The sequence below is a fragment of the Triticum urartu genome, chromosome 5A (assembly GCF_056163025.1).
Source record: "Triticum urartu cultivar PI428250 chromosome 5A, HENAU_Tu73, whole genome shotgun sequence".
Taxonomy (NCBI): Eukaryota; Viridiplantae; Streptophyta; class Magnoliopsida; order Poales; family Poaceae; genus Triticum; species Triticum urartu.
In genome coordinates, this window is record NC_141877.1 from 308,247,024 (window position 1) to 308,271,296 (window position 24,273).

The window sequence follows — 24,273 nt, forward strand, 5'->3', positions numbered from 1 at the left end:
CTAAGTGTTAATGCTTTGTTCCTGTAACGCCTCGAGACCGTTGCGCCAGGTGTCTTCCAGTTATTCGTTATTGTTGTCGTGTCATTCGCTTGCGTGTTGCATCTTGCCATGTCATCATCCGCATTGCATCTGCATGTTTTCAAAACTTGCATCCGTCCGGGTTCCCCTAGTTCCGTCCGTTGTCCGTTCTGAGCCCAAACACACTTGCACGCGCTCGCGTCATGCCCGAAATATTATTTCATAAGTGGCCGGAAAATGTTCTCGGAATGGGATGAAAGTTGGCATGCGGTGTTGTTATGTTGTCTGTAGGCCGCCTGCCAAGTTTCATCGCATTCGGAGTCCGTTTGACGCCCCAACGGTTAACTATAGCGGCATTATAGTCGGTCAAACGTCGGACGTTTCCGATCTCCGAAAACGGTTGCCGGGTTGCTTTCCTCCTTTCTCATCTCAGTCCAACCACACACTTGACCTTGTCCGTCTAACCCTCTTTGCACAGTGCATCGACCCCCCTCGCGCGTCCGAAAGCTGTCCCGACCCCGACCCGGACTATCGCTACCGTTGGGTCCGGATCATCCCCAAACATCTATAAAACATCTCCGTTTTTCTTTTGATCTCTCTAGCCTATTTTTATCTCGAGCTTCTAATCTAAATAGGAGGGTCTGATTAGCACCTAACAAAATCCATCTGCTATATATACCAGTCAAACCCTAGTTTTTAGGCTTGTCACATCCATCCTTCCCATCCGCCTCCACCCGACCAACTCCCCTCTTCCTCGGGATCTCCTCCCGATCCAAATTCTCTCCGACCCTCTCCCTTGATTTCCGCTGCCACCCAACCAGTGCACTCCCCCCAATCCATCCACCCACCTCGATCTGCCAGCCACAGCCGCCACTCCTCTCCTCGATCTCCTCCAACACAGCCGCCCGAGAACCTCCTCCTCGCCGATGTTTTTTCGTTGGAGTTTGCCGGCCGGAGCAGCAACATCCACCACAAGGAACTGCCTCGCGCCCTTGCCTCTCCTTCCTCCTTCCTCGCGTTTGTCTTTCGGTCTCTCACGCATGGCTCTCTATCTCTTCCAACACAGGACGCCCGCCATGGACAACGTCTTCCCAACAGCTCGCGTTGCCGTCCTCCGTCGCTTGCTCCGCCCCAAGTCTTCGTCACCTCCATGCCGAGCAGTAGCTCACCGGAGCACGAGCGCCACCCGGTCCGCCTCCCTCTGCCTGTCCCTCTCCTTCTCCTATCTTGTTCCTCCCTGTCTGACTCTCGTTTGAATTTCTTCCCTGCCATGGCCTTGCAGCTCCGCTGCCGCGCCATCTTCAGGTGCTCGGGCACGAGCTTGCCCGCGCCCCGTCTTCCTCCTCGTTGCGTGGATCTAGGAGGTTCGACGCCCAGCCGCTTGCCTCCCGCTCGCGTTGACGCTGCCGCTCCCCTGCATCGCCCTGTTGTCGCGTCAGTAGCAGCCGCTGCCGTGGTCTTCTCCATCGCCAAGTCCCAACGCTGGACCTGGACCCCGGACTCCCGCCGGACCTCGCCTCGCCGGAGATACCCCAAGTCCACCGCCGCCTTGCCAAGTCCCGCGCCGCCGCCGACCTCCCCTGTTTCTGCCTCGACCAGGAGGAGACGCTCGTAGTGTCGCTTCGCTCGTGTTGACCGCAGCCGCGTGTGACCTCCTGTGCCCTAGGCCACTTCTTGCGCCAAGATCCAGCCCAGCCGCGAGTCCTGTAGCCCTGCCTCACCTCCTTGGGCCGAGCCCACTGGGTGAGCAGCCCCTCTAGTTCCCCTATTCCTATCGGGCCAGCCAGATTCGGCCCGTGTGTTGTTTTCCAGATCTGTGAATTTTGCTATTATCTAGTGTTTGGCAGTTTTACAGAATAGTCCCCCTAGATCATGCATTTAATAGCTCACAAATGGTGCACCGGATTAAAATGTTTTATATATGAAACATTACTATAATTTCATCTAGTTTCATAATATGCCACTTTCATCCATGTTTGAAATGTTTAAAATGATGTTTGCTTTAATTTTCTTAGATGCCATGTTAAAATAATTCATTTCATGACTAAATAACCGTAGCTCCAAATTTAATAAACTTTATATGTAAATGGGGTAGAAAAATGCATAGTTTAACATGGTGGCATTACTTTGCATGTTTAATAACTCTAAAATTGTGCATAGGGCAGAACAGTACCAACTTTGAAATATGCATATGGGGATTTACCGGAATTGTTGTTCGTTGTTTCCGGCCTCATTTAAACTTGCCTAGATAGGTAGTTTTCATATGCTTCACCTCTTGCCATGCTAACCAACATTTAATATTGTTGAGTACATAAACGGGAGAGAACTAAATAAGTCATGTGGTGTTCCGTTGCATATTGAGCTCCACTTAATTTGTAGGATTGTTTGTGCATTTTGCCATGCCATGCCTCATTAAACCGGACATGCATCATACTGGGTTGTGCATCATGCCATGTTTATGTGATGGTTGTTTACTGTGTTGCTTGCTTCTTTCCGGGTTGCTTCTCTCGTTAGCTTCGGTTTCGGTCCGGAGTTGTGAGGATTCGTTCGACAACGTTGGTTCGTCTTCTTCATGGGCTCGTTCTTCTTCCTTGCGGGATTTCAGGCAAGATGACCATACCCTCGAAATCACTTCTATCTTTGCTTGCTAGTTGTTTGCTCTATCGCTATGTCGCGCTACCTACCACTTGTTATATCATGCCTCCCATATTGCCATGTCAAGCCTTTAACCCACCTTCCTAGCAAACCGTTGTTTGGCTATACTACCGCTTTTTGCTCAGCCCCTCTTATAGCGTTGCTAGTTGCAGGTGAAGATGAAGTTTGTTCCATGTTGGAACATGGATATGTTGGGATATCACAATATCTCTTATTTTAATTAATGCATCTATATACTTGGTAAAGGGTGGAAGGCTCGGCCTTATGCCTGGTGTTTTGTTCCACCCTTGCCGCCCTAGTTTCCGTCATACCGGTGTTATGTTCCTTGATTTTGCGTTCCTTACGCGGTTGGGTGTTATGGGAACCCCTTGACAGTTTGCTTTGAATAAAACTCCTCCAGCAAGGCCCAACTTTGGTTTTAACATTTTCCACCTAAGCCTTTTTCCCTTGGGAGTCACGCTCCCGAGGGTCATCTTTATTTTAACCCCTCCCTCGGGCCAGTGCTTCTCTAAGTGTGGGTCCGAACCGAGCTGCCTGCGGGGCCACCTCGAGGAAACTTGAGGGTTGGTTTTACTCGTAGCTAGTATCATCCGGTGTTGCCCTGAGAACGAGATACGTGCGACTTCTATCGGGATTGTCAGCACATCGGGTGGCTTTGCTGGTCTTGTTTTACCATTGTCGAAATGTCTTGTAACCAGGATTCCGAGACTGATCGGGTCTTCCTGGGAGAAGGAATATCCTTCGTTGACTGTGAGAGCTTGTGATGGGCTAAGTTGGAACACCCCTGCAGGGTATAAAACTTTCGAGAGCCGTGCCCGCGGTTATGTGGCAGATGGGAATTTGTTAATATCCGGTTGTAGAGAACTTGACACTTAACTTAATTAAAATGAATCAACCGCGTGTGTAGCCGTGATGGTCTCTTCTCGCCGGAGTCCGGGAAGTGAACACGGTTCTTGTGTTATGGTTGTGCGTAAGTAGTTTCAGGATCACTTCTTGATCACTTCTAGTTCACGACCATTGCGTTGCTTCTCTTCTCGCTCTTATTTGCGTAAGTTAGCCACCATATATGCTTTGTGCTTGCTGCAGCTCCACCTCACTACCCTTTCCTACCCATAAGCTTAAATAGTCTTGATCTCGCGGGTGTGAGATTGCTGAGTCCTCGTGGCTCACAGATACTTCCAAACAGTTGCAGGTGCCGATGATATCAGTGCAGGTGACGCAACCGAGCTCAAGTGGCCGCTCGATGAAGATCTTGATCGATGTTCTATGTCTTTTCCGGTTGATCAGTAGTGGAGCCCAGTTGGGATGATCGGGGATCTAGCATTTGGGGTTGTCTTCCTTTATTTTGGTTCCGTAGTCGGACCTTGTTTGTAATTTGGATGATGTATGTTTAACTTGTATTTGTGTGAAGTTGCGATTGTAAGCCAACTCTTTATTCCTTTCTTATTCAGTACATGGGATGTGTGAAGATTACCCCTCTTGCGACAAGCCTACCATGCGGCTATGCCTCTAAGTCGTGCCCCGACACGTGGGAGATATAGCCGCATTGTGGGCGTTACAGTTCCGGTACTCTATTAAAAGGAGGCCTTAATATCCCTTAGTTTTCAATAGGACCCCGCTGCATGGGAGGGGAGGACAAAGAAATGTCATGCAAGTTCTTTTTAATAAGCACGTATGACTATATTCGAAATACATGCCTACATTACATTGATGAACTGGAGCTAGTTCTGTATCACTCTATGTTATAACTGTTGCATGAGGAATCACATCCGACATAATTATCCATCACTGATCCATTGCCTACGAGCTTTTCACATATTGATCTTTGCTTAGTTACTTTTCCATTGCCACTGTTACGATTACTACAAAAACTACTACTGTTACTTTTGCCACCGTTAGCGTTACTTCCATATTACTTTGCTACTAAATAGTTTGCTGCAGATATTAAGTCTTTCAGGTGCGGTTGAATTGACAACTCAACTGTTAATACTTGAGAATATTCTTTAGCTCCCCTTGTGTCGAATCAATAAATTTGGGTTGAATACTCTACCATCGAAAACTGTTGCGATCCCCTATACTTGTGGGTTATCGTGTACTTTTGCCTAGCCGTGGCCTTTGCCAGCTGTGCCGTAGGGAGCCGGAGTCTGCGGCACACCTTCTCTTCAAGTGTAGATACTCCTTACGGGTGTGGGAGGCCGTAAAGGAGTGGCTTGGCACCTCAGAGTTGCGTCTTGACCATTGGGGTGGTATGCCTTCGGTGCATGCTTGGTGGAATGCCGGGGGGGGGGGGGTATGCCTTCAGTGCATGCTTGGTGGAATGCCAGGGTGGTATGCCTTCGGTGCATGCTTGGTGGAATGCCGTGGTGCTCACCAAGGGTCACAGGAGGAAAGTTATTGCCACCACACTCATGCTTGTGGCGTGGGCACTATAGAACGAAAGGAACGTGCAGGTTTTTCGCAACAAGTCTACACTACCTTTCATCATCTTCACACATGTTAGGGCCGAAGCTTGGGTTGTGGGTGACCGCCGGCGCGAAGCACCTGGGTTCTATTATGCCGCGAGAGTAGGCTTTTGTCTCATTTATTGAGGAGTAATGACCTCGCCTTAAAAAACTTCTGTCACCCTTCCTCTTTACTAGTAAATATGTATGTGCAATGCACGTTGATATTTGATAGTATATAAATTGCATATAGATTATGTAGGATAGTTGGTATTAGGCATATATTATGTGCATGTAATATTAGGTAGTATATTATTTACACATTAATATGTGATTAGCGTTCATATGGTATTTGATATGGTATCAATTGCACATTAAATATGTTTTTAACACAACACAGACGCAAGCGCTTTAGCATCCATATTGGTATTCGATATGATATCAATTGCACATTAAATATTTTTTTAAACACAATACAGACACAAGCGCTCATATATACGCATACCATCACCCTTATGAACGCACACATGCACACCCTATCCTTATGAGCATATTCGAAAGACTGAGCTGGCATATCAGAACGTCTCCTCCCACTGAATGCGCATCGCCGAAAATCCTGAAGGGTGAGTGTATATGTTGAGCACTTGACATTGGAGCAGTCTGGTTTGTTGGATTAACCTGGTTTAATGGTCGCAATTTATTGGATCAATCCCTTTGGCTCTTTTTAGATTGGTATAGATGTGAGTAGGCCATTTTGGAGATCGAGCTCCATGGAGGATTTTATTTTGAAAATTTCAAATTTATAAAATTTTAGTTTCAAAAAATTCCGAAAAGAAATACACATGTATGCAAGGATGTAATGTGTATATGCTCAAAAAAAGGATGTAATGTGTATGTGTGATATTTTTTAAGATGAAATATCTTGAACTGCGGGTTGCACAAAAAAAATCATGGACTTTGAAAATGAACAGTACGTATCAGAACATCCGAAAGACTGAGCTGGCATATGAGAACGTCTCCTTCCATTGAATGCGCATCGCTGGAAATCCTGAAGGGTGAGTGTATATGTTGAGCACTTGACATTGGAGCAGTCTGGTTTGTTGGATTAACCTGGTTTAATGGTCGCAATTAATTGGATCAACGCTATTGGTATAGATATGAGTAGGCCATTTTGGAGACCGAGCTCCATGGAGGATTTTATTTTGAAAATTTCAAATTTATAAATTTTTAGTTTCAATTTTTTTTGAAAAGAAATACACATGTATGCAAGGATGTAATGTGTATGTGTGATATTTTTTAAGATGAAATATCTTGAACTGCGGTTGCACAAAAAAATCATGGACTTTGAAAATGAACAATATATATACTAAAAAGCCTCAGATTTGTCTCTTTTGTGGGGCTCTCCACTCATGTACATTATGTATTTATTAGGTATATGTGTATAATTTTTCAGATTTGCATTTTGAAGTTTTTAAATTAGGCCTCCATTGAGCTAGACAAATCTTTTATCGCCGTTTCGAAAAAGAAATCTCAAATCGACCGAAGTAAGCTTGGGTCCAAATGATTATTCAGAGTAACTACGAGGGTGTTTCGACAAAACGCCATGGGTCATTTCCTCGTTCGATCTGGGCCGCAAATGCTCTGATCAAACGGCCGCCTAGCCGAACAGGAATCAGGGAGAGCGAGGGGCAGCAGATCGTCGCCGCCGCAGGCCCGCAGCCGTCCCGCATCGCAGTCGCCGCCGCCGCGTCGTGCCAGCTTTGAGCGAGACGAACCGATGGCGGGCACCGCAGCCGTGTACCGGAGGGTCATGAAGGCAGTGCAGAAGCACGTCGGCGGGAGCGCCGATAAGAAGCACTTCCGCGAGTTCGTGGCCGCCGAGTTCCGCAGCCCGGCCGGCACGGAGGCCGACGCCAGAGCGAGACTGCGGCTCGCCGGGGACTACGCGTACCATCTCACCAGCATCCAACACCAGAAGGTAGGACCATTTTTTTTTCTGTTGTTACTTCCGGTTAGAAAGGTGTGCTTACTTGTGTTCGACGAAATGCTAATGAAGACCGGTAGTTCGTGGGAGTTTACTGTTGTGGCTAATTTGGGACTGGGTTATTTTAGATGAAAGACTCTAAATGAGCCCGGCTTTGAATTAACAAAGCCATCAACCGGCCAGGAATTACAACACTCTTACAAGTACAAACCAAATCGGCTAAACTGATACAATGGGGCAAACTGGAAAGCTAACAACAACATGATCCACTACAAGCATCCTAGGGTAGGGAATAGAAAGAACAAAGCTTGAATGCAGATGCACTCCTCACAATTGCACCAAAGAAGAAATGGCAGATGCGGCAAAGCTTGGAACAGCCAACCATCACAGCCGGACAACAGATTGTGCGACTAGAGGAACACAACATCTTCCTTCTCTATTCTGAAGGGGAACCCTATCCCCTCGCCTTGGCTCGAAAGGCGCCATGAGCCCGAGAGCTAGCAGGATGCCATCCTTGACGCAGCCACAGATCGACCACCCTTAATCTAGCACACCTTGCTAGCCGCACCGCCACTGTCTAAGAACAACCAAGAGGAGCTGGAGAGCTTCCAGGAGCGCTCGCCATCAAACGAGGCAGCCATCACTGAGAAGAACGAAGATCAGCAAGAGCGAGCAAGGCAGCCGGCTGAGTCGGGCCACAACTGAAGGTCGGGTGCCTATGGCTTCCACCATGCCGCCACCGCCAGAAAAGGGGAACCCATCCTCTTCCGCCCGGATTGAGGGCGCCACACCACCGGAATTGGGCGACACGAGCCGCCATCGGGGAGCACTATTTAAAAACATGCAGACACCTTCGCCACTCAGCTCCTCCACACCAACTCGAAGCCAGAGTACTCAACCCCTCCACCTGCAACTCCTATTTTCCGAGCACCCGAACACCCCAGGCAACGCCTCCAAAAAGGGCACGGCGCACATGGCGCCACCGCCGCCCAATTCGAGAGGATTTTGGGCTTTCACCCAGGCGTGGGGTCGGGGTGGGGAGAGGGGACCTCAACGGTGCCTCCATGGAGGAAAACGGCGACCAAGGCCGTCGCCACCGCCGGGACAGACGGGCCGACCAGAGTTTCCCTCGGTCCCCGATGCACCAAGGCGGATAGTCGAGATCGCAAGCCGCCAAGTGCGGCGGGAGAGAAGTTGCAGAGGGGGGAGCACGCACCTCCAGATCTGACGCAGGGGAACCGCGCCGTGACCAGCTCCTGCTGGCGACTCACCGCCCTGCGGTCGAGACTCTAGCCAGCCACCACCAGTGGCCGCTGTCTGCCGGAAGATGCCGCCGCCATGCCTGCTGCCGGCGACTCACCGCCCACGCGGTCGAGACTGAGATATTTTGGATTTGCATTTAGCTGATCGACCTGTCTTTCTATACTTTTCATATGTGCTAATTGTTTTGCCCATGCAACAAAAAAGTTTAGCGTCCGAAGTGTATTAGAATAGACAACAAAGCTTATCTAATTCCTAAATTCCATGATGCAACCTCGTTAGATCACCATTTTAGAGCGATATTGCTCTGGCAGTCTAGTTTGAATGGTGATATCTAACTAATAGAATTTGCGTTATAAGTAAATGATACTATTATAATACCAGAATATGCTCGCTTTATTACTGATTTCCATAACAGAACCTATTTTAGATTGAACAAGTCATTCACATGATCACATCCTTGTAATAGTGGTCATAGCACCCTTGGCTTTTCATGCACCGTGTATTCCACTAACTGCAAAATATGCTTGATCGTCCAGGAACTGCTATTCTCATACAATATAGCTGTGGATCGATCTGATGAAATGAAGAAGATATTGAACAAATCTGCTGCCAGTGTAGGCCTTCAGCTTCCAGATGTCTACCAGCCTTGAGAGCTTGGGCGACCCGTGGTACTGCTTTTGGGCAACTTTGCTTGAGTTACAAATTTCCAGTTGTTCTGGATAGTTTAGCGTGCTATAGCTGTAAGCAGCTGTACTCTCCCCAATAACGACCAGTGGCATTGATTCTCTTGATGCTTTGTACTACCTTGTTCCATGGCGTCTGCTTACCCTTAAATTACAAATTCAGCTGTACTCTTGAAGATAAGTTATGTGCATCCATCATGTTCGTGTTGTAATTTGCACAAATCTGAATTGTTGTATGGTAGGTTGCTCCTTTCTGTTTACCCTTAAATTATATATATTTCTGTTATTTATTTTTGTGAAGTACTCCCTCTGTAAAGAAATATAAGAGTGTTTAGATCACTAGTGATCTAAATGCTCTTATATTTCTTTGTGGGGGGAGCACTTCATTATATCATCTGACCTGCTTGAGTTCATCAATAGAACTATTCAAACTCTTCTCTTGCTATGTCAACTTTTGTCATGCAAGGTCAACATGCCTTAGAGTTAGGAACATCTAATAATGTAAAAATGTACAAACAATGTTGATAATACTTCGGTTCATTACACTCCTTAAATCTTTTGCTGACGTAATTGAATAGTCTTGCACTTTGCCTTTTCTATACATTGTAAAGAATGATGCCAACTCACAGTGGCCATATCTATAGACAAATTCCTAAACATATATGAGCGATACTTATCAGCTCATGTCTTTCAAGGACTGGGCGGGACTTCTATCTGGGGTGTTACTTTCTTTAGCATCGTCCTGAACTATTTCATCCTCAGATATCGTGTTGGCTTCTGTAGATGTCCGTGCGGAACTTGTATTTGAATTAGTAATTTCCTTAGCATCGTCCTCACTAGTTTCTTCCTTGCATGCTGTGGTAGCTGCTGCAGATGTTCCAGCATCTTCACTTCCTTTTTGTGCCCAAGCTGGAGCAAAAGCCACTGTTTTGTTGCCATTGTTCCTGTTCTTGTCATAAAAACCATCTTCAAAGGAACCATAGTCTATATTCTGCAATACTGTTGGAATCTGTATCCCCCCTACGAGTACTTCTTTCTCTCGCATATCTGTATCAATCTTTTCCCTTGTATTGGTCACGTCCAACCCAATATATGGAGTGTAGAACCCAGCTTCCAGTGCACCCTCACCTACATGTGATCGAAAGTCGTTCAGTGGAGGAGGGATCTTGGTGAAGAACACTTCGGCAAAGTTTTTTGTAATGCTCTTTCGGTAAGGGTTATCCTTCTTGTCATAATTGTATCTGAAGTTTTCGTATGTTGTCTGCAGAAGTTGTAGTTGACATCAGTAAAATTATGCAAGCATATTAACATAAAATACAACAGTAATATGCATTGCAATTAACTCCTACACAACTAGACATCACAAACAATCCACTCACGTCCTTATACGGTGGGTACGGCTCTGCCCCACTTTTTCACCAGGGCAGGAAACTCACATTTTCACGCTGTTTCTACTTAATCAACCAAGGCAGGAAACTCACATTTTCCTGTCCCTGCATCATGGTATATGGAGCAGCTAGTTCAAGAGATTACACCTATGAGTATTGTGTAGTGTACTCAAGTGCATTACTCCAGTTACAGTTAGAAGGACTAGAAACTACAACAATTATCTAAAATTGTAGCAAAATGACCTAAATTTTACCTGATTAGTACTGATCAGATAGAGATGCAATACTGTTAGGCCACCGACGAACCATACAACAATTGAAGTATAGATGATTAGCACAAAAGAGTAGACTTCCTTGCGCAAGGCCTTCCAGATAGAGCCGCCGTTGTCTTGCATTTCGCCGTGGACATTCAACCATGAAAAGATTAAGACGGATATGCACAGGAATGTCGATGTGGCGATGAATAGAAAGAAGTAGCGATAGTTTCTCTGCAAGGCAAATAAAAAACGTTGTGATTATGATGGGCCAACTGCAATTGAGGCCTTGAAAGTCAACTAGTGGGATATAGGTTAGGTATAGTTCAGGACTTAGTTCACAAATCAGTTTGCTTGTTCGGTAACCTTACCTGCAAATCTAGTCAGATAATGGAATACACTAACGACTTGCTGCCACTAGCTGTATGTTCTCATTCAACTTAATTGGTTAAGAAAAGTTCTGTAGTACTGTTACAAGCCCAAATGTAAATATCTTTTGTAAACTACATAGCTTTAGATATACCTTAACTTTGCACTGAAAGAAAACTAAGAGGTGATTAAAGGGAGTTAGGCTAGGTCTAGACTTTTACTCGGAAAGATTGTTTGACCTTTTCTCTTCCTGGCTCTTACTGAAGATAAAGTTCAATCAAGAAAGGTTAGTTTTTTTTTGCTCTGCTAGATGCTTATCATAATGATATTCTATATGACTAATGGTAGGGAATGAGCAATAACCATGTGTACTTACGAGTCCAATGCACTGGCCAACCCATGGGCAGTGGTGATCAAACTTCTGGACGCAGTTGTTGCAGATGGAGCAGTGCGAGGATCGTGGCGGGCGGTACCTGAGGCAGGTCTCGCAAAACTTGAGCTTCACCGTGAAGCCATTCACGTTGACATCCTTGGTCCGGCGAAACCTCATCCGTGGGGTGCCTCCGACGCTCCACTCCATAGATGGCGTGGCAGGGAGGTTCCGTTCATCAGCTTCAGGCGGCGGGGCTCTTGTGTTCCGTGGCACTATTCCTGGGTCCCTGGCCGATGTCATGAACAGGAAGAACAGGTCCTGCAATTTTTTTTGGCGAACATCATAAGGGTCCTACAGTGTTGCACCTGGTATGCATACTGGCAACTGGAATCGTAAGTTTGAAACCCCCGCCCTGTTGGTTTCAGCCTCAGGTCTGAAGGCTGGAGTCGCTGTTGACTCCGGCCATTCTGTTTATTGCGGGTATGATGGTAGAGCTGATGAAGAAGGTGCCAGGGAAGGTATGCAGACAGCAAGATGAAGACTAACCACTAGTGTTGTGATGATAACAATCAGTAGCGCAGCCCGGTGCATGTGTGGTTGCCCGTTGGAGCGGAAGAACTTGGACTGCATCTGGTAGCAGAAGACGATGGCTGGGCCGGCGACGAGGAACGATGACAGCAGCAGGGAGGCTGCGTCCGGCCCGAGTATAAGCCGTCCGCCGCACAGGAATACCTGCAGAGAAGCGAAGAATGATGTGTGGTGAGTACACTCTGCTCCCTCACACAGGTGAAAAACCTGGGGCACGAAACCTGCAGCTTTCATGAATCCCTGATTTAGCTGCACGGCTCCCATGGCGCGCCAAAGCTCTCTGACCACGGCACGGAGAAGAAGGCGAAGAGGGGAGTCGAGCAAGCATGTACGTACGTTGTTCCCTTTCCAGCTCTGGTAGAGCCGCTTGGGTTGCGGCGGGGACGACGACGGCTCGGCCTCCGACGGCACCATCATCTTGTCCCTCCTCTCGCTGCTGCTTCAGTCCTCAAGCATGGGGAAGACTGGAATTTTTCTGTGTGTGCCTGGCTCTAGTCGACAGGACGGGCGATGCTGCCGAGCGAGGCGGCGGCGGTGGGGACGATGGCGATGACATTGAGGCCGCCGTCGTTGGGATGGCCGCACGCCGCTGCTACGCTGGCGTACTTTTGCTGTTGTTTAAGGCGTGGTTGCAGGCAGGACAAAGTTTGGACTTTGGAGCGTAGAGGAAAGCGAGGGAGAAGTTTGTTTGTTTGCTCGTCCGGTTGGTTAGGCGCAGACAAAGGACAGGGCGGCGATCCCGATCGGCCTTGATGTGTACACTTGTCTTTTTTTCCTTTTCCCACGCACTTGAAATTATGCTCGCTAAGCCACGCAACGGCTACGATAAACGGTAGTATATGCCCGGAGATCATTTGTTCAGCAACACACAGCTTATACACATTAAGCCGACCCGCAGGGCCCGCATGTTGGATTCTAGAAACATCAGGCTAGCCATAGCAGGGTAACTTAAGTAGTAACTTAACACATCCCAAGACAATTTTGCTTATGTGGCAAGTATTTAATGAGGAGAGAGGTGTTTGGAGTACCATAATATGTTACTGTAACATAGCGCTTCTCGAGGTAAATTGAGTCTATAAGACAATAAATAAAACAATGTATGACACTACTACTAAGATACTTTGCACTATGGATGTAGTAACTTAGACTAGTGTCATATGCATGACACTAGTATAAGTTACTCCCCACTATGACCAGCCTCATGGACGGGTATGGACATTTTTTTGAAGTAAGCAGCGTTGTTGTGAAATAAGCACAAACGTTGTCAATTGTTTACGTTTTTGTAGTTTCTTTCCATTTCCTTCTTTTTGGAGGATTTTTATTGGATTTGTGGAATTCTAAAAACCGATGATGAATACAAAAACTTAGGAACTGGAAGTTCCATGAAATAGAAGTTGTTCCATTGCATCACCGGGGAAACTGAAAATCTCCCTTCGCGGGTGGAAAATGCACCATCCGTAAGAGTAGATTCTGATGGTATGGTGTCTCGACGAGGTGAGAAGATTAGAGGGGAAACACGAGACAATATTTACCCAGGGTCAGGCCTTCCTCACATGGCAAAACCCCACTCTTGGTTGTGTATATATTGCGGTTGGGGTGTACAAAGTATAGGTATTACCTAGAGATTTTGATTTGTCTATCGACTAGCTCGACCTCGACTTATACAAGATGCCAAAGCCCCTAGGGTTACAAGAACCGAGTCGGCTATGTTTGTAGAGGGGAGTCCTCCATGGCTCCGCCTTGTATTGAATGGCAAGGCTTCCAGAGTCTTCCTCCCCTGAAAGTGAACACTTGTCGCCGAGCTCCAACGGTCGGCCTACTGCCGGAGTCCACGAACCACTCTGGTTTTAATTTGTTGATGAAGATGACCAGCCGATGCAAGAGAGCTCCCCGCGTTGGTGGCCTCCGCGAGCCGAATTCCTGCACAACACATTTGAATTTCACGAGCCTAGACCGGACAAGACTCCCCACCTGGTCGAACCATGCCACCTGTCAGGTTTGACCGTTGCTCAACATGACATGTGGGATTGGGGCCCCACTCGGAGCACGTACCATCAATATTGCGGCTTGCGCCTCGATCCGTGCTGCATTAACAACCACTCCTCAACCCCCCTCTCCCCCTCCCCTCCCCCTCCTGCGCTTTAAGTGGCATTAGTGGGGATATGAAGAGATATGCTGCCGTGTGGGGGAGATTTCTGTGACACCCCCGACTCAATTGTGCACTAGTCATACACGTAAATACGCACGATCAAGATTAGAGACTCAAGGAAAGATATCACAACACAACTCTAGACACAAATTCAAACATAAAGCTTTATATTACAAGTCAGGGCCACGAAGGCTCGAATACATAAATCAGCGAAAGTAACAATATCTAAGTACAGACATAATTAAACAAGTTTTTCGTAAGAAGGCTAGCAAAACAACGACATCTAGATCGAAAAGGCGCGGGCCTCCTGCCTGGGAGCCTCCTATCTACTCCTGGTCGTCGGTCTCCACATAGTAGTAGGCGTTGTCGGTGTAGTAGTAGTCATCGACGGGATCAAGTGGCTCCTAGGCTCCGTCATTTGATCGCAGCAATCGGGTAAAAGGGGAAAAGGTAGCAAAGCAACAGTGAGTACTCATCCAAAGTACTCGCAAGACTTACATCAGATCTAAGCTAAGTATGCATCGGTATCAAAGAAAAGGGGATGTATCTGTGGACTATACTGCAGAATTGCCAGAATAGAGGGGAAGGCCTAGCCTATCGAAGACTAGCATCTTGCAGCATCTTGCAACAACAGAAGAGAGTAGCGTAACATATCATATAGTAACAAGTATATAATAGCAACGCCCAGAAATCCTTCCTCAACTCCCTGCGAGAAAGCAATCCTGGAGCTATCATATCCATTTATTGTCACAAGTATCCAGTTCTAGTTGTAGTAGATCGGGATACAACTCCGAGCTTCCGTTATCGTGGACACGGCTATTCAAATAGATTACTTCCCTGCAGGGGTGCACCAACTTACCCAACACGCTCAATTAACTCTGGTCGGACACACTTTTCGGGTCATGTCCGGCCTCGATGTTGGGTAACGTAGCAATAATTCAAAATTTTCCTACGTGTCACCAAGATCAATCTATGGAGTCATCTAGCTACGAGGGAGGAGTGGATCTACATACCCTTGTAGATCGCGCGCGGAAGCGTTCAAGAGAACGGGGTTGATGGAGTCGTACTCGTCGTGATCCAAATCACCGATGATCCTAGCGCCGAACGGACGACACCTCCGCGTTCAATACACGTACGGAGCAGCGATGTCTCCTCCTTCTTGATCCAGCAAGGGGGAAGGAGAGGTTGATGGAGATCTAGCAGCACGACGGCGTGGTGGTGGAAGTAGCGAGATTCCAACAGGGCTTCGCCAAGCGCTGCAGGAGGAGGGAGATGTGTCATGGGAGGGAGAGGGAGGCGCCAGGGCTTAGGTATGGTTGCCCTCCCTTCCCCCCACTATATATAGGGCCAAGGGAGAGGGGGGAGGCGCAGCCTTGGCCCTTCCTCCAAGGAAGGGTGCGGCCAGGGAGGAGTCCCACCTCCCCAAGGCACCTCGGAGGTGCCTTCCCCTTTTAGGACTCTTCCTTTCCCTTGATTCTTGGCGCATGGGCATCTTGGGGCTGGTGCCCTTGGCCCATATAGGCCAAGGCGCACCCCCTACAGCCCATGTGCCCCCCCGGGGCAGGTGGCCCCACCCGGTGGACCCCCTGGACCCTTCCGGTGGTCCCGGTACAATACCGGTGACCCCGAAACTTGTCCCGATGGCCGAAATAGCACTTCCTATATATAATTCTTTACCTCCGGACCATTCCGGAACTCCTCGTGACGTCCGGGATCTCATCCGGGACTCCAAACAACTTTCGGGTTACCGCATACTAATATCTCTATAACCCTAGCGTCACCGAACCTTAAGTGTGTAGACCCTACGGGTTCGGGAACCATGCAGACATGACCGAGATGACTCTCCGGTCAATAACCATCAGCGGGATCTGGATACCCATGTTGGCTCCCACATGTTTCACGATGATCTCATCGGATGAACCACGATGTCAAGGACTTAATCAATCTCGTATACAATTCCCTTTGTCTAGCGGTACGATACTTGCCCGAGATTCGATCATCGGTATCCCAATACCTTGTTCAATCTCGTTACCGGCAAGTCTTTTTACTCGTTTCATAACACATCATCCCGTGATCAACTCCTTGATCACATTGTGCACATTATGATGATGTCCTACCGAGTGGGCCCAGAGATACCTCTCCGTTTACACGGAGTGACAAATCCCAGTCTCGATTCGTGCCAACCCAACAGACACTTTCGGAGATACCTGTAATGTACCTTTATAGCCACCCAGTTACGTTGTGACGTTTGGCACACCCAAAGCACTCCTACGGTATCCGGGAGTTGCACAATCTCATGGTCTAAGGAAATGATACTTGACATTAGAAAAGCTTTAGCATACGAACTACATGATCTTGTGCTAGGCTTAGGATTGGGTCTTGTCCATCACATCATTCTCCTAATGATGTGATCCTGTTATCAATGACATCCAATGTCCATGGTCAGGAAACCGTGACCATCTATTGATCAACGAGCTAGTCAACTAGAGGCTTACTAGGGACATGGTGTTGTCTATGTATCCACACATGTATTTGAGTTTCCCATCAATACAATTCTAGCATGAATAATAAACGATTATCATGAATAAGGAAATATAATAATAATCAATTTATTATTGCCTCTAGGGCATATTTCCAACACTCGGCTGATCGACACATCGTAGTCCTACCTAGGCTCAACAGAGAGGCCAGCATGCCAGTTTAAATCCTAAGTGCGAAGGGGTCATGGGCCTATCGTCCTAAGCACTCCTGCACGTTGCGAACGCGGCCTGGAGCAGACCCACCTCCTTATACAAGCGCAGGCGGTTACTGTCCAACCAAGCGCGCACCGCTCAACTGCCGACGTTTGTGAGCTTCCGAAAGAATCGTATGATGCCAAGTGCCCATAATTATTCCCGCGTGGTGGTTAGTGTGAAAAGGCCAGAGGCCTACTCAGATCACATATCCAAACTGTTAGTGTATTGGGAGCTCGCGGAGACACTACAAAAAAATACACTTCCATGATGATACGTGTTTGTCACAGTAGGTCGCATTTTTTGTCATGCATGTACATCCATGACGATTTTATGACAGAATCAAGATAGTCATACCTATGCTGTCGTAGAAGTGTTCCATGACATTACCAAAATTATCATCACGGAAGTGTCCACTTCCATGACGATAAATCGCGCGTCACATAAGTGCTTTCGTCAAGGGTGACCGACACGTGGCATCCACCGTAACGGAACACCATTAAGCTATCGGGTCGGGTTTTGGATTTGATAACCCGTTAACAGCCCCAACCAATGGGGATTTTCCACGTGTAAAATCATCATTTGCTGGAGGAGACACGTGTCAGGTCCGCGTTGGCATAGGTGTCACTCATCCAATGGGCGAGACGCGCCTATGATATGTTGACACGTGGACCGGCCCATCAAATTTAAATGGGCCGGCCCAACTGAAGGCCCACAAGATTTTGCGGACCATAATGGGCCGGCCCAGCTAAAGGCCCACGAGATTTTGCGAACCATAATGGGTTGGCCCAGCTAAAGGCCCACAAGATTTTGCGGGCCATAATGGGCTGGCCCAGGTAAAGGCCCACAAGATTTTTATGTGCCATAATGGGCCGGCCCAGGTAAAGGCCCACAAGATTCTTGCGGATCATAATGGGTCGGCCCAGCTAAAGGCCCACGAGATTTTGCCGACATTAATGGGCCGGCCCAGCTGTAGGCCCACAAGATTTTGAGGACCCTAGTAGGCCGGCCCATTAACTGGCTGCCATGTTTTGGGCCAAATGCCGGCCCATATTTGATCCGGTCCATTAATGGCCTGCCACGCTCCAGGCCTAATAGTGGACCATATGAGATCCGGCCCGTTAAAAGCCTACCACGTTCTGGGCCAAATTACGACCCAGATCAGGTCCGACCCTTTAAGAGGCTTTGGGCTCAATTATGGCCCATATTAGATTCGGCCCGTCAACTGGACACTATGCTTTTGGGCCCACTTGCTAAAGGCCCACTTAGTAATTCAGCCTGATATTAGTTTTGGCCTGTTAAGGGCCCGTTTAACATTTCGTCCCTATAATAATTTCGGCCTGTTAAAAGCCCGTCATATAGTTGGGCCTAACTACGGCCCGGTTTGCATCCGGCCTGCTCGCAGCCGATATCTGATTGGGCCAAACAAGGAACGAGAAAATTTTGGCCTGTTAAAAGCCCGTGATTTGATTCGCACAATCATGGGACGGGGTTCATTTCGGGCTGTTGCCGGCCCGTGAGCTGTTCGGCACGTTTTAGGCCCAACCTACATCGTGATTGCATGACGGCCCGATTATGTACCGTAATTTTACGGTTTGGCCGGTTTACTGCGAAGACAGGATATATATACAGTAAAATAACTATAGCATCGTGAATAAGAAAAAAACTAGACTATACAATAAAGAAATCACGGCATATTACATCCACTGGGCATCAAAGTTCGCCACTATGATAATAAAGCACGAGTAGACAACAGATTACATACACTGGGCATCAAAGATCGCCACCAGTGCAAATAAACACGCCGACAAAATAATATACAAAACCGACAGCACTTCAATAGAGTTCAAGAAAGGTTAGCCCTGCTGGGGAGCTGTAGCGCAAGTAGCTGAGTAAGATGATGAGACCGCGCTTGTTCAACACTTATATCTTCCTCACTCTGAAAGATAAACAAGCAGACAGATGACAGGTTTTGCACATAAAAGTATTAGTGCTGACAATTCATCACATTTCTTACTGACGAATAAAGTGACACAGTTTAAAATTGCATTAACACAATATGGTATTGTTCAGGTCAAGACATGGCAGGAAATGACATTGTGAAGGAGTTGGCAGCTTCACGACACCACTGGATTACAGATCAAGAACTCATAAGTATCAATGGTTAGTGTGCTGTCAATTTATACCATTTCAGATTGGCAAATAAAGAGACGGTTTAAATAATAGTAGAATGATATGAAATTTTTCATAGTTAAGACATTGCAGAATATGACATTGTGCTGTAGTGGGTAGGTTCATCACACCACTGGATTACGGATGAAGAACAGAAGCATACATGCAGTGCAAAAGAAGATCACTTGCTCTGTATAGTTTAATTTACATGTATGAAGAAGGAACTTGGTTGTACAACTGAAAACTTAAATTGAGAAAGGACAAACTTTTGTTTATGAACTACATAATAAACTTTAAACAAGCAATTTAATACAAACACCAAAAATAAACAGCTGTTGCAGTCATGCCTAACCAAATATATACAACAAACTTTGAAGGCTTGAGATGGACAAACTTACATTATTGATGAAGACAGGCTCTATAAAGGCCTTGTCCATGCTGATGGGGGGGGGCAATTCAAGAAGTTTACCACAGAATCTTCTTCAAAAGCATTGCCTTTATTCTACATTTTGTTAAGAGTAAATATAGATGTGATAATGTACGAAAAATGGAGAATATTTAAAATAAGATGAAGAGTGATGCTACATAACCAAGTAGCTATAGATGTAAGTGCAGCGATACAGGCAAAAGGTACAGCCAAGAGCAATGCACAGCTAAACTTCTTCAGTACCAACCTTATGGTAAGAGTAAATATAGATCTGATGTGTAGAAAATGGAGGGCAAAGGAAAATAAGCTGCAAAGTGATGGTACATGAACAACCACCTGTCATTATAAGTACACTGATAAAGGACAGCATGTACTTACAAGAACAATGCAGAGCTAAAAAACATTGGCGTTGGATATATTCTACACTAATGTAACCATTCATACAGATCATATAATTTGGAGCAAACAATTGATAAGCAAGCTATCATGCATACTGCTGTCACATAATGAACCAGATATGTATGCAAGTACAGTGATACAGGACAACAGGTACTAACAAGAGCAAAGCAGCGGGCAACATATTTGTGATATCCTGTCGTTCTTGTCAAACCGGAATTTTTCTTCGAGCAGATTTCCTGCAAAAAAGATCCGTAAGGCACATGCGGAAAAGTAGAAGTTCAAATTGTCATATGATTTCATAGACAGTACCTCATCCTGGGAACGAGACCAGTGCATAATAAGGTTTTTCCATTCAATGTCTTCTAAATTTAGCACAGGAGACTTCGCCAGAAATTCGTTTATAGACTTGCCATCAAAGTGTGATTTCCTCAGGTAACACCGATACTGCTGCAATGCTTCCTTAAAAAGCACAAGCAAGCTTTGCTCGTCATGACTATCTAGATTGACCCTCGCCTAATTACAACAATGTAATGTAAATCATTAATGTGTTCAATCAGCAGAAAACAGGAAAATAATAACCATGAATAATAGCACTTACACGTAAGTTGGACAGGAAGATGTGAAAATGGTGTTTGTCTTCACAATAATCTTCCCATGATGGGAATATATGCACGTAGTCCCTAACAACATTGAAAGCATTTCCTTTTAAACTGGGAATAAATGGAATGGGGTTCCAATCTGCAGGAATTGGCCGTCTCTGCAGTTGGGATAGGTCTTCGGCCGATGGACTTGCTGTACTTTTTGCTGGAGTGGGATTTTTCTATGGTACAGCTGGTGCTATGGCAAATGAAATCGGTATACCTTTTGCTGGAGTGCAAGTCCTGTGTGGTGGGGCTAGTGGTGTGGCCAGTGAAGTATGGGTACACTCTGCTGGAGTCGGTCCTATGTTTTGTGTCACTGGTTGTACAGCCAATATAAGTGGGGTGCTGTCTGATTTCTCTGGCACCACCACGTTTTTCAAGGATTTTGCTGGTGCTCCTTCAGGTTCGGCAATCACCCTCTTCCTTTTTAATGTCTGATGCACAAGAAACAACATTTGAGTGAAAAAACATGGTATGATGACAGATGGAATATGTATTGATAATGGATGGGCATGGCATCTCGACATATATGATGAGTAAACTAAGCAGATGGCGGTGCAACAAAGTAGAAGAAATGCAAGACAATATATGCAAGATACCCACAATCAATAAAACATTGCCAAATTAGAACAGGCACCTTGATGGGTGAACAGGACAGGCCATCTGCCTTTGACTCCTCGAGGTTAGAATAGTCATTAGGATCATATTCTGAACAAGAATCAACATGTGGGGAGTGTATGAGTTTCATTGCATCCAGAATGGCACTCAATGCCTTGGTGCCAATTTTGTAAGTGATTGCAGTGTTTAGCTTCAAGAGTGGACTGCTGCTAGTGCGACACAAAGCAGCTACACAGATCATAGTGTAGATATAACGGCAAAACCTTAAGCATCAGGGTAAAATCAGCAAAGTGGAACTTGCTGGAATATATGTTCTAGTATTTCCGGTACGGCTAGAAAGGCTTCGGATACCAGCTCTCTTAAAGTGAAGATGTGGTACTGTTAATATCAGTGTAACTCTCAAAGGCGACACAACTCCCCGCATTTCCTTGCTATTCTTATAGGATTCTAGTGGGCAGGCCACTACAAATCCTATTCCTATGTTTACAAGATCCTACAAATCAAGGAGGCTCAAAGTGTCCATCACAACCGACCGTATAGACCTCTACACTGCAAATGTCCCTGCTCATCTTTAGTACAAGGAACATACTGTACTACTATCATACTCCCTCCATTCCAAAATATAAGTCTTGGTAGAGATTTCCACTATGGATCACATACAGATGTATCCAGATACATTTTAGAGTGTAGATTCACTCATTTTGCTCCATATGTAGTCCATGGTGGAATTTATACAAAGACTTGTATTTAGGAACGGAGAGAGTACATGTTAAAGAAGAACGGAAGAGGAACATGGTAAAGAAGAAGCATATTTTGGATAATAAAATGTTGGTTGCGCAGTGCCCACACATGATGAACCAGAGCGCATTAAGAATGCAACTCCCAGCTGTCTCTCGACCATTCCAGGCGGTTGGATGAAGATCCTACGTCTCCTAACCCTTCTTCTTCCTCGTCTCTGATTCTTCCCATACAGAACACCGCATGGGCCGTCGGCCGTACCACCGCCCCCACCGCCTGTGTTCCTCCGCCACCCCCACCCCAACCCCCACCCGCGTCGAGTTTTGTTCGTTTGGCAAGGCCCCACAACCACCCGAGCCCCTTCGATCACACCGGCGAACTCCGGTGAGCTCTGAAAAATCGACTGACCCAATTTTGAAATTTAGTCTACTGTGATTTAACTAGTGTGGAATATAAAAGGGGAAAACCATAAGCATTGGGAGTATAGTGTTGAGCGTGCCATGGCGGATCTGAAGGTGCAAACCGGACAAAGACAACTTCGCAACCAAGACAAGAAATCAGAGTAAAGCAGTGGTGATCTATTTTCTTGCTGCGATAAATAAGTTGAGCAGATACGAAAGAGTACCGCCTCTGGTGCGACGCCGTGTACGCATCTGCTGAGAATTTGACAGTGCTGCGATAGCGATGGCTGTCGGCAGCGTGGAAGCAGATCTAGGAGGGTAGACGGTGGCGGCAGGGCGCGATGGACGAGACGGTCGTAGGAGTGGCACCGGCAAGGTGGACGACGACGGGGATGAAGTGAGAGGATGGGATGCAAGGATCCAGGTCCGAAGCCGTGGATGAGAGAGGTCGATCTCTTGTAATGGACGTCGGCGTCGGGGTATCAGCTCCGGCATGGTGGAGGAGGACGACGGTGGATGGGGTGGCGGACGGCGGCGGACGGAGGAGGGTGGGGTGGAGAGGGTTTTTTGGCGCCCACGGAGTACGAATGGGGAAAAGGGAGGTAGAGAGGAAGGGGGAACCATGTATTCAGAGCGCGCTTGTCTCAAATGTGAGGAAATTTACAAACTTAGCCCCTATTTCAAATTTCTACTACATCACAGCAACATTAGTCAGTTGGGGATAGGACGGTAATCTCGCATACACCGAATATTTGCCGACAAGAGTTTTTTTTAGCACCCACTGTGTATGAATATGAATCAGGGAGGGAGTCGATTTCGGCCAAGGACACACTGTGTTTTGGCGCCCACTGTGTATGAATCCGGGTGAGAGGCGGTTACTTCACGTTAGGGTAAAATTACAAACCTACCCCTATCGAAACCTGTAGAAATCCAGCAGATAGGCTTTGCGTGGCAGGGATAGGCAGTAGTGATTTCCATCTCGTAGATTTTGGTTTCGGGCGGTTACTGTGACTTTCCCCGCTTCGTTCAAATTTTGTAGAGTGCACGTTTACCGTGCCAACTCAATTCGAATCCCGTTTGTATTCTATTTTTTTGGACGGGATCCATTTTCATTTGGAATTACATTCTATATACATCATTTTTTAATATACTTTCAAAAGCAAAACAAAGAATTCTGCTCCTTTATATGTATAATATGATTTACAAATACAACGATCTCGAAATCTTAAAATTGAATTCGAAAAAATTTAACCAAATTATGTTCTACTAAAATGTATGGATCAGTAATATCTACATATTAAATAACATAAATGTGCGCGAATTCATATGAGTATGCATGTTTGATAGATCAATTTTGGTTCGAGTATGGATTACATGTATCATCATCTTGAATTCAAATATTTGAATCCTTTTTTGTTCACTCCTTTCACGCCCATCTCTCTCGCATGCATGCTCCTTCAGGTAGCTATCACTCTCTTTTCTCCAGCTCACCCGAACGCTCACTTCATGTTTCTCCTATCCTCGCAAACATGGTCTCTCGACGTCTCCCTTGAGAAGTGTCACACTCTCCTTATCATTATACATTACACGGTTTTCATTATCTCTCACGTCTCTACTGTTCTCTGGTATCACTCGGTACCTAAGCTTTCTTTTTCACCGCCACATGCACAGTCTCTACTCATCTTTCACTTTGTCTTTCTCTCTATGGGATTCTTTCACACACCCTATATGTCTCTACATATGACTCATACCACTAAAATTACTCTCTCTCTCTCTCTCTCTCTCCTGTAGACACAACATTTGTTGTGGTCTCCTTTTCGTCTCCATCCCAGACTGACATTATTCATTTGTTTACCGATCAGACAACCCCGACTACCGTCTCCTCTCTCTCTCTCTCTCACAGACACACACACACACACAACTCCTGCTTCCACTCCCCTTCCTGACTACCGTCTCTCTCTCACACACACAAAACTCTTG

The 24,273-nt window shown here is 46.4% G+C and overlaps 2 protein-coding genes across 2 annotated transcripts; one reads left to right on the forward strand and one right to left on the reverse strand.

Moving 5' to 3' along the window:
• Positions 1-6,742: 6,742 nt before the first annotated feature.
• On the forward strand, positions 6,743-9,330 carry LOC125508662 (complex 1 protein, LYR family protein). The gene is made up of 2 exons (XM_048673426.2): positions 6,743-7,092; positions 8,898-9,330. Exons 1-2 carry the CDS (start codon positions 6,892-6,894, stop codon positions 9,009-9,011), a joined length of 315 nt encoding a protein of 104 aa, XP_048529383.1. The 5' UTR covers positions 6,743-6,891; the 3' UTR covers positions 9,012-9,330.
• Positions 9,331-9,538: 208 nt separating this feature from the next.
• LOC125508661 (putative protein S-acyltransferase 1) lies at positions 9,539-12,847 on the reverse strand. The gene is made up of 5 exons (XM_048673424.2): positions 12,353-12,847; positions 11,975-12,160; positions 11,432-11,746; positions 10,687-10,920; positions 9,539-10,305 (listed from the first exon to the last, which is right to left on the reverse strand). The coding sequence occupies exons 1-5, from the start codon at positions 12,431-12,433 to the stop codon at positions 9,721-9,723; spliced, it is 1,401 nt and encodes a 466-aa protein (XP_048529381.1). The 5' UTR covers positions 12,434-12,847; the 3' UTR covers positions 9,539-9,720.
• Positions 12,848-24,273: the final 11,426 nt, after the last annotated feature.

Bases quoted from the DNA above. Each gene is read 5' to 3' on its own strand.
- LOC125508662 (XM_048673426.2), top strand. From the start codon at position 6,892: ATGGCGGGCACCGCAGCCGTGTACCGGAGGGTCATGAAGGCAGTGCAG. The intron at 7,093-8,897 runs GTAGGACCATTT...TTGATCGTCCAG, and splicing joins CCAGCATCCAACACCAGAAG to GAACTGCTATTCTCATACAA.
- LOC125508661 (XM_048673424.2), bottom strand. From the start codon at position 12,433: ATGATGGTGCCGTCGGAGGCCGAGCCGTCGTCGTCCCCGCCGCAACCC. The intron at 12,161-12,352 runs GTACGTACATGC...GCTTCTCTGCAG, and splicing joins AGAGCTGGAAAGGGAACAAC to GTATTCCTGTGCGGCGGACG. The intron at 10,306-10,686 runs GTAAAATTTAGG...CAACTTCTGCAG, and splicing joins ATCTGATCAGTACTAATCAG to ACAACATACGAAAACTTCAG.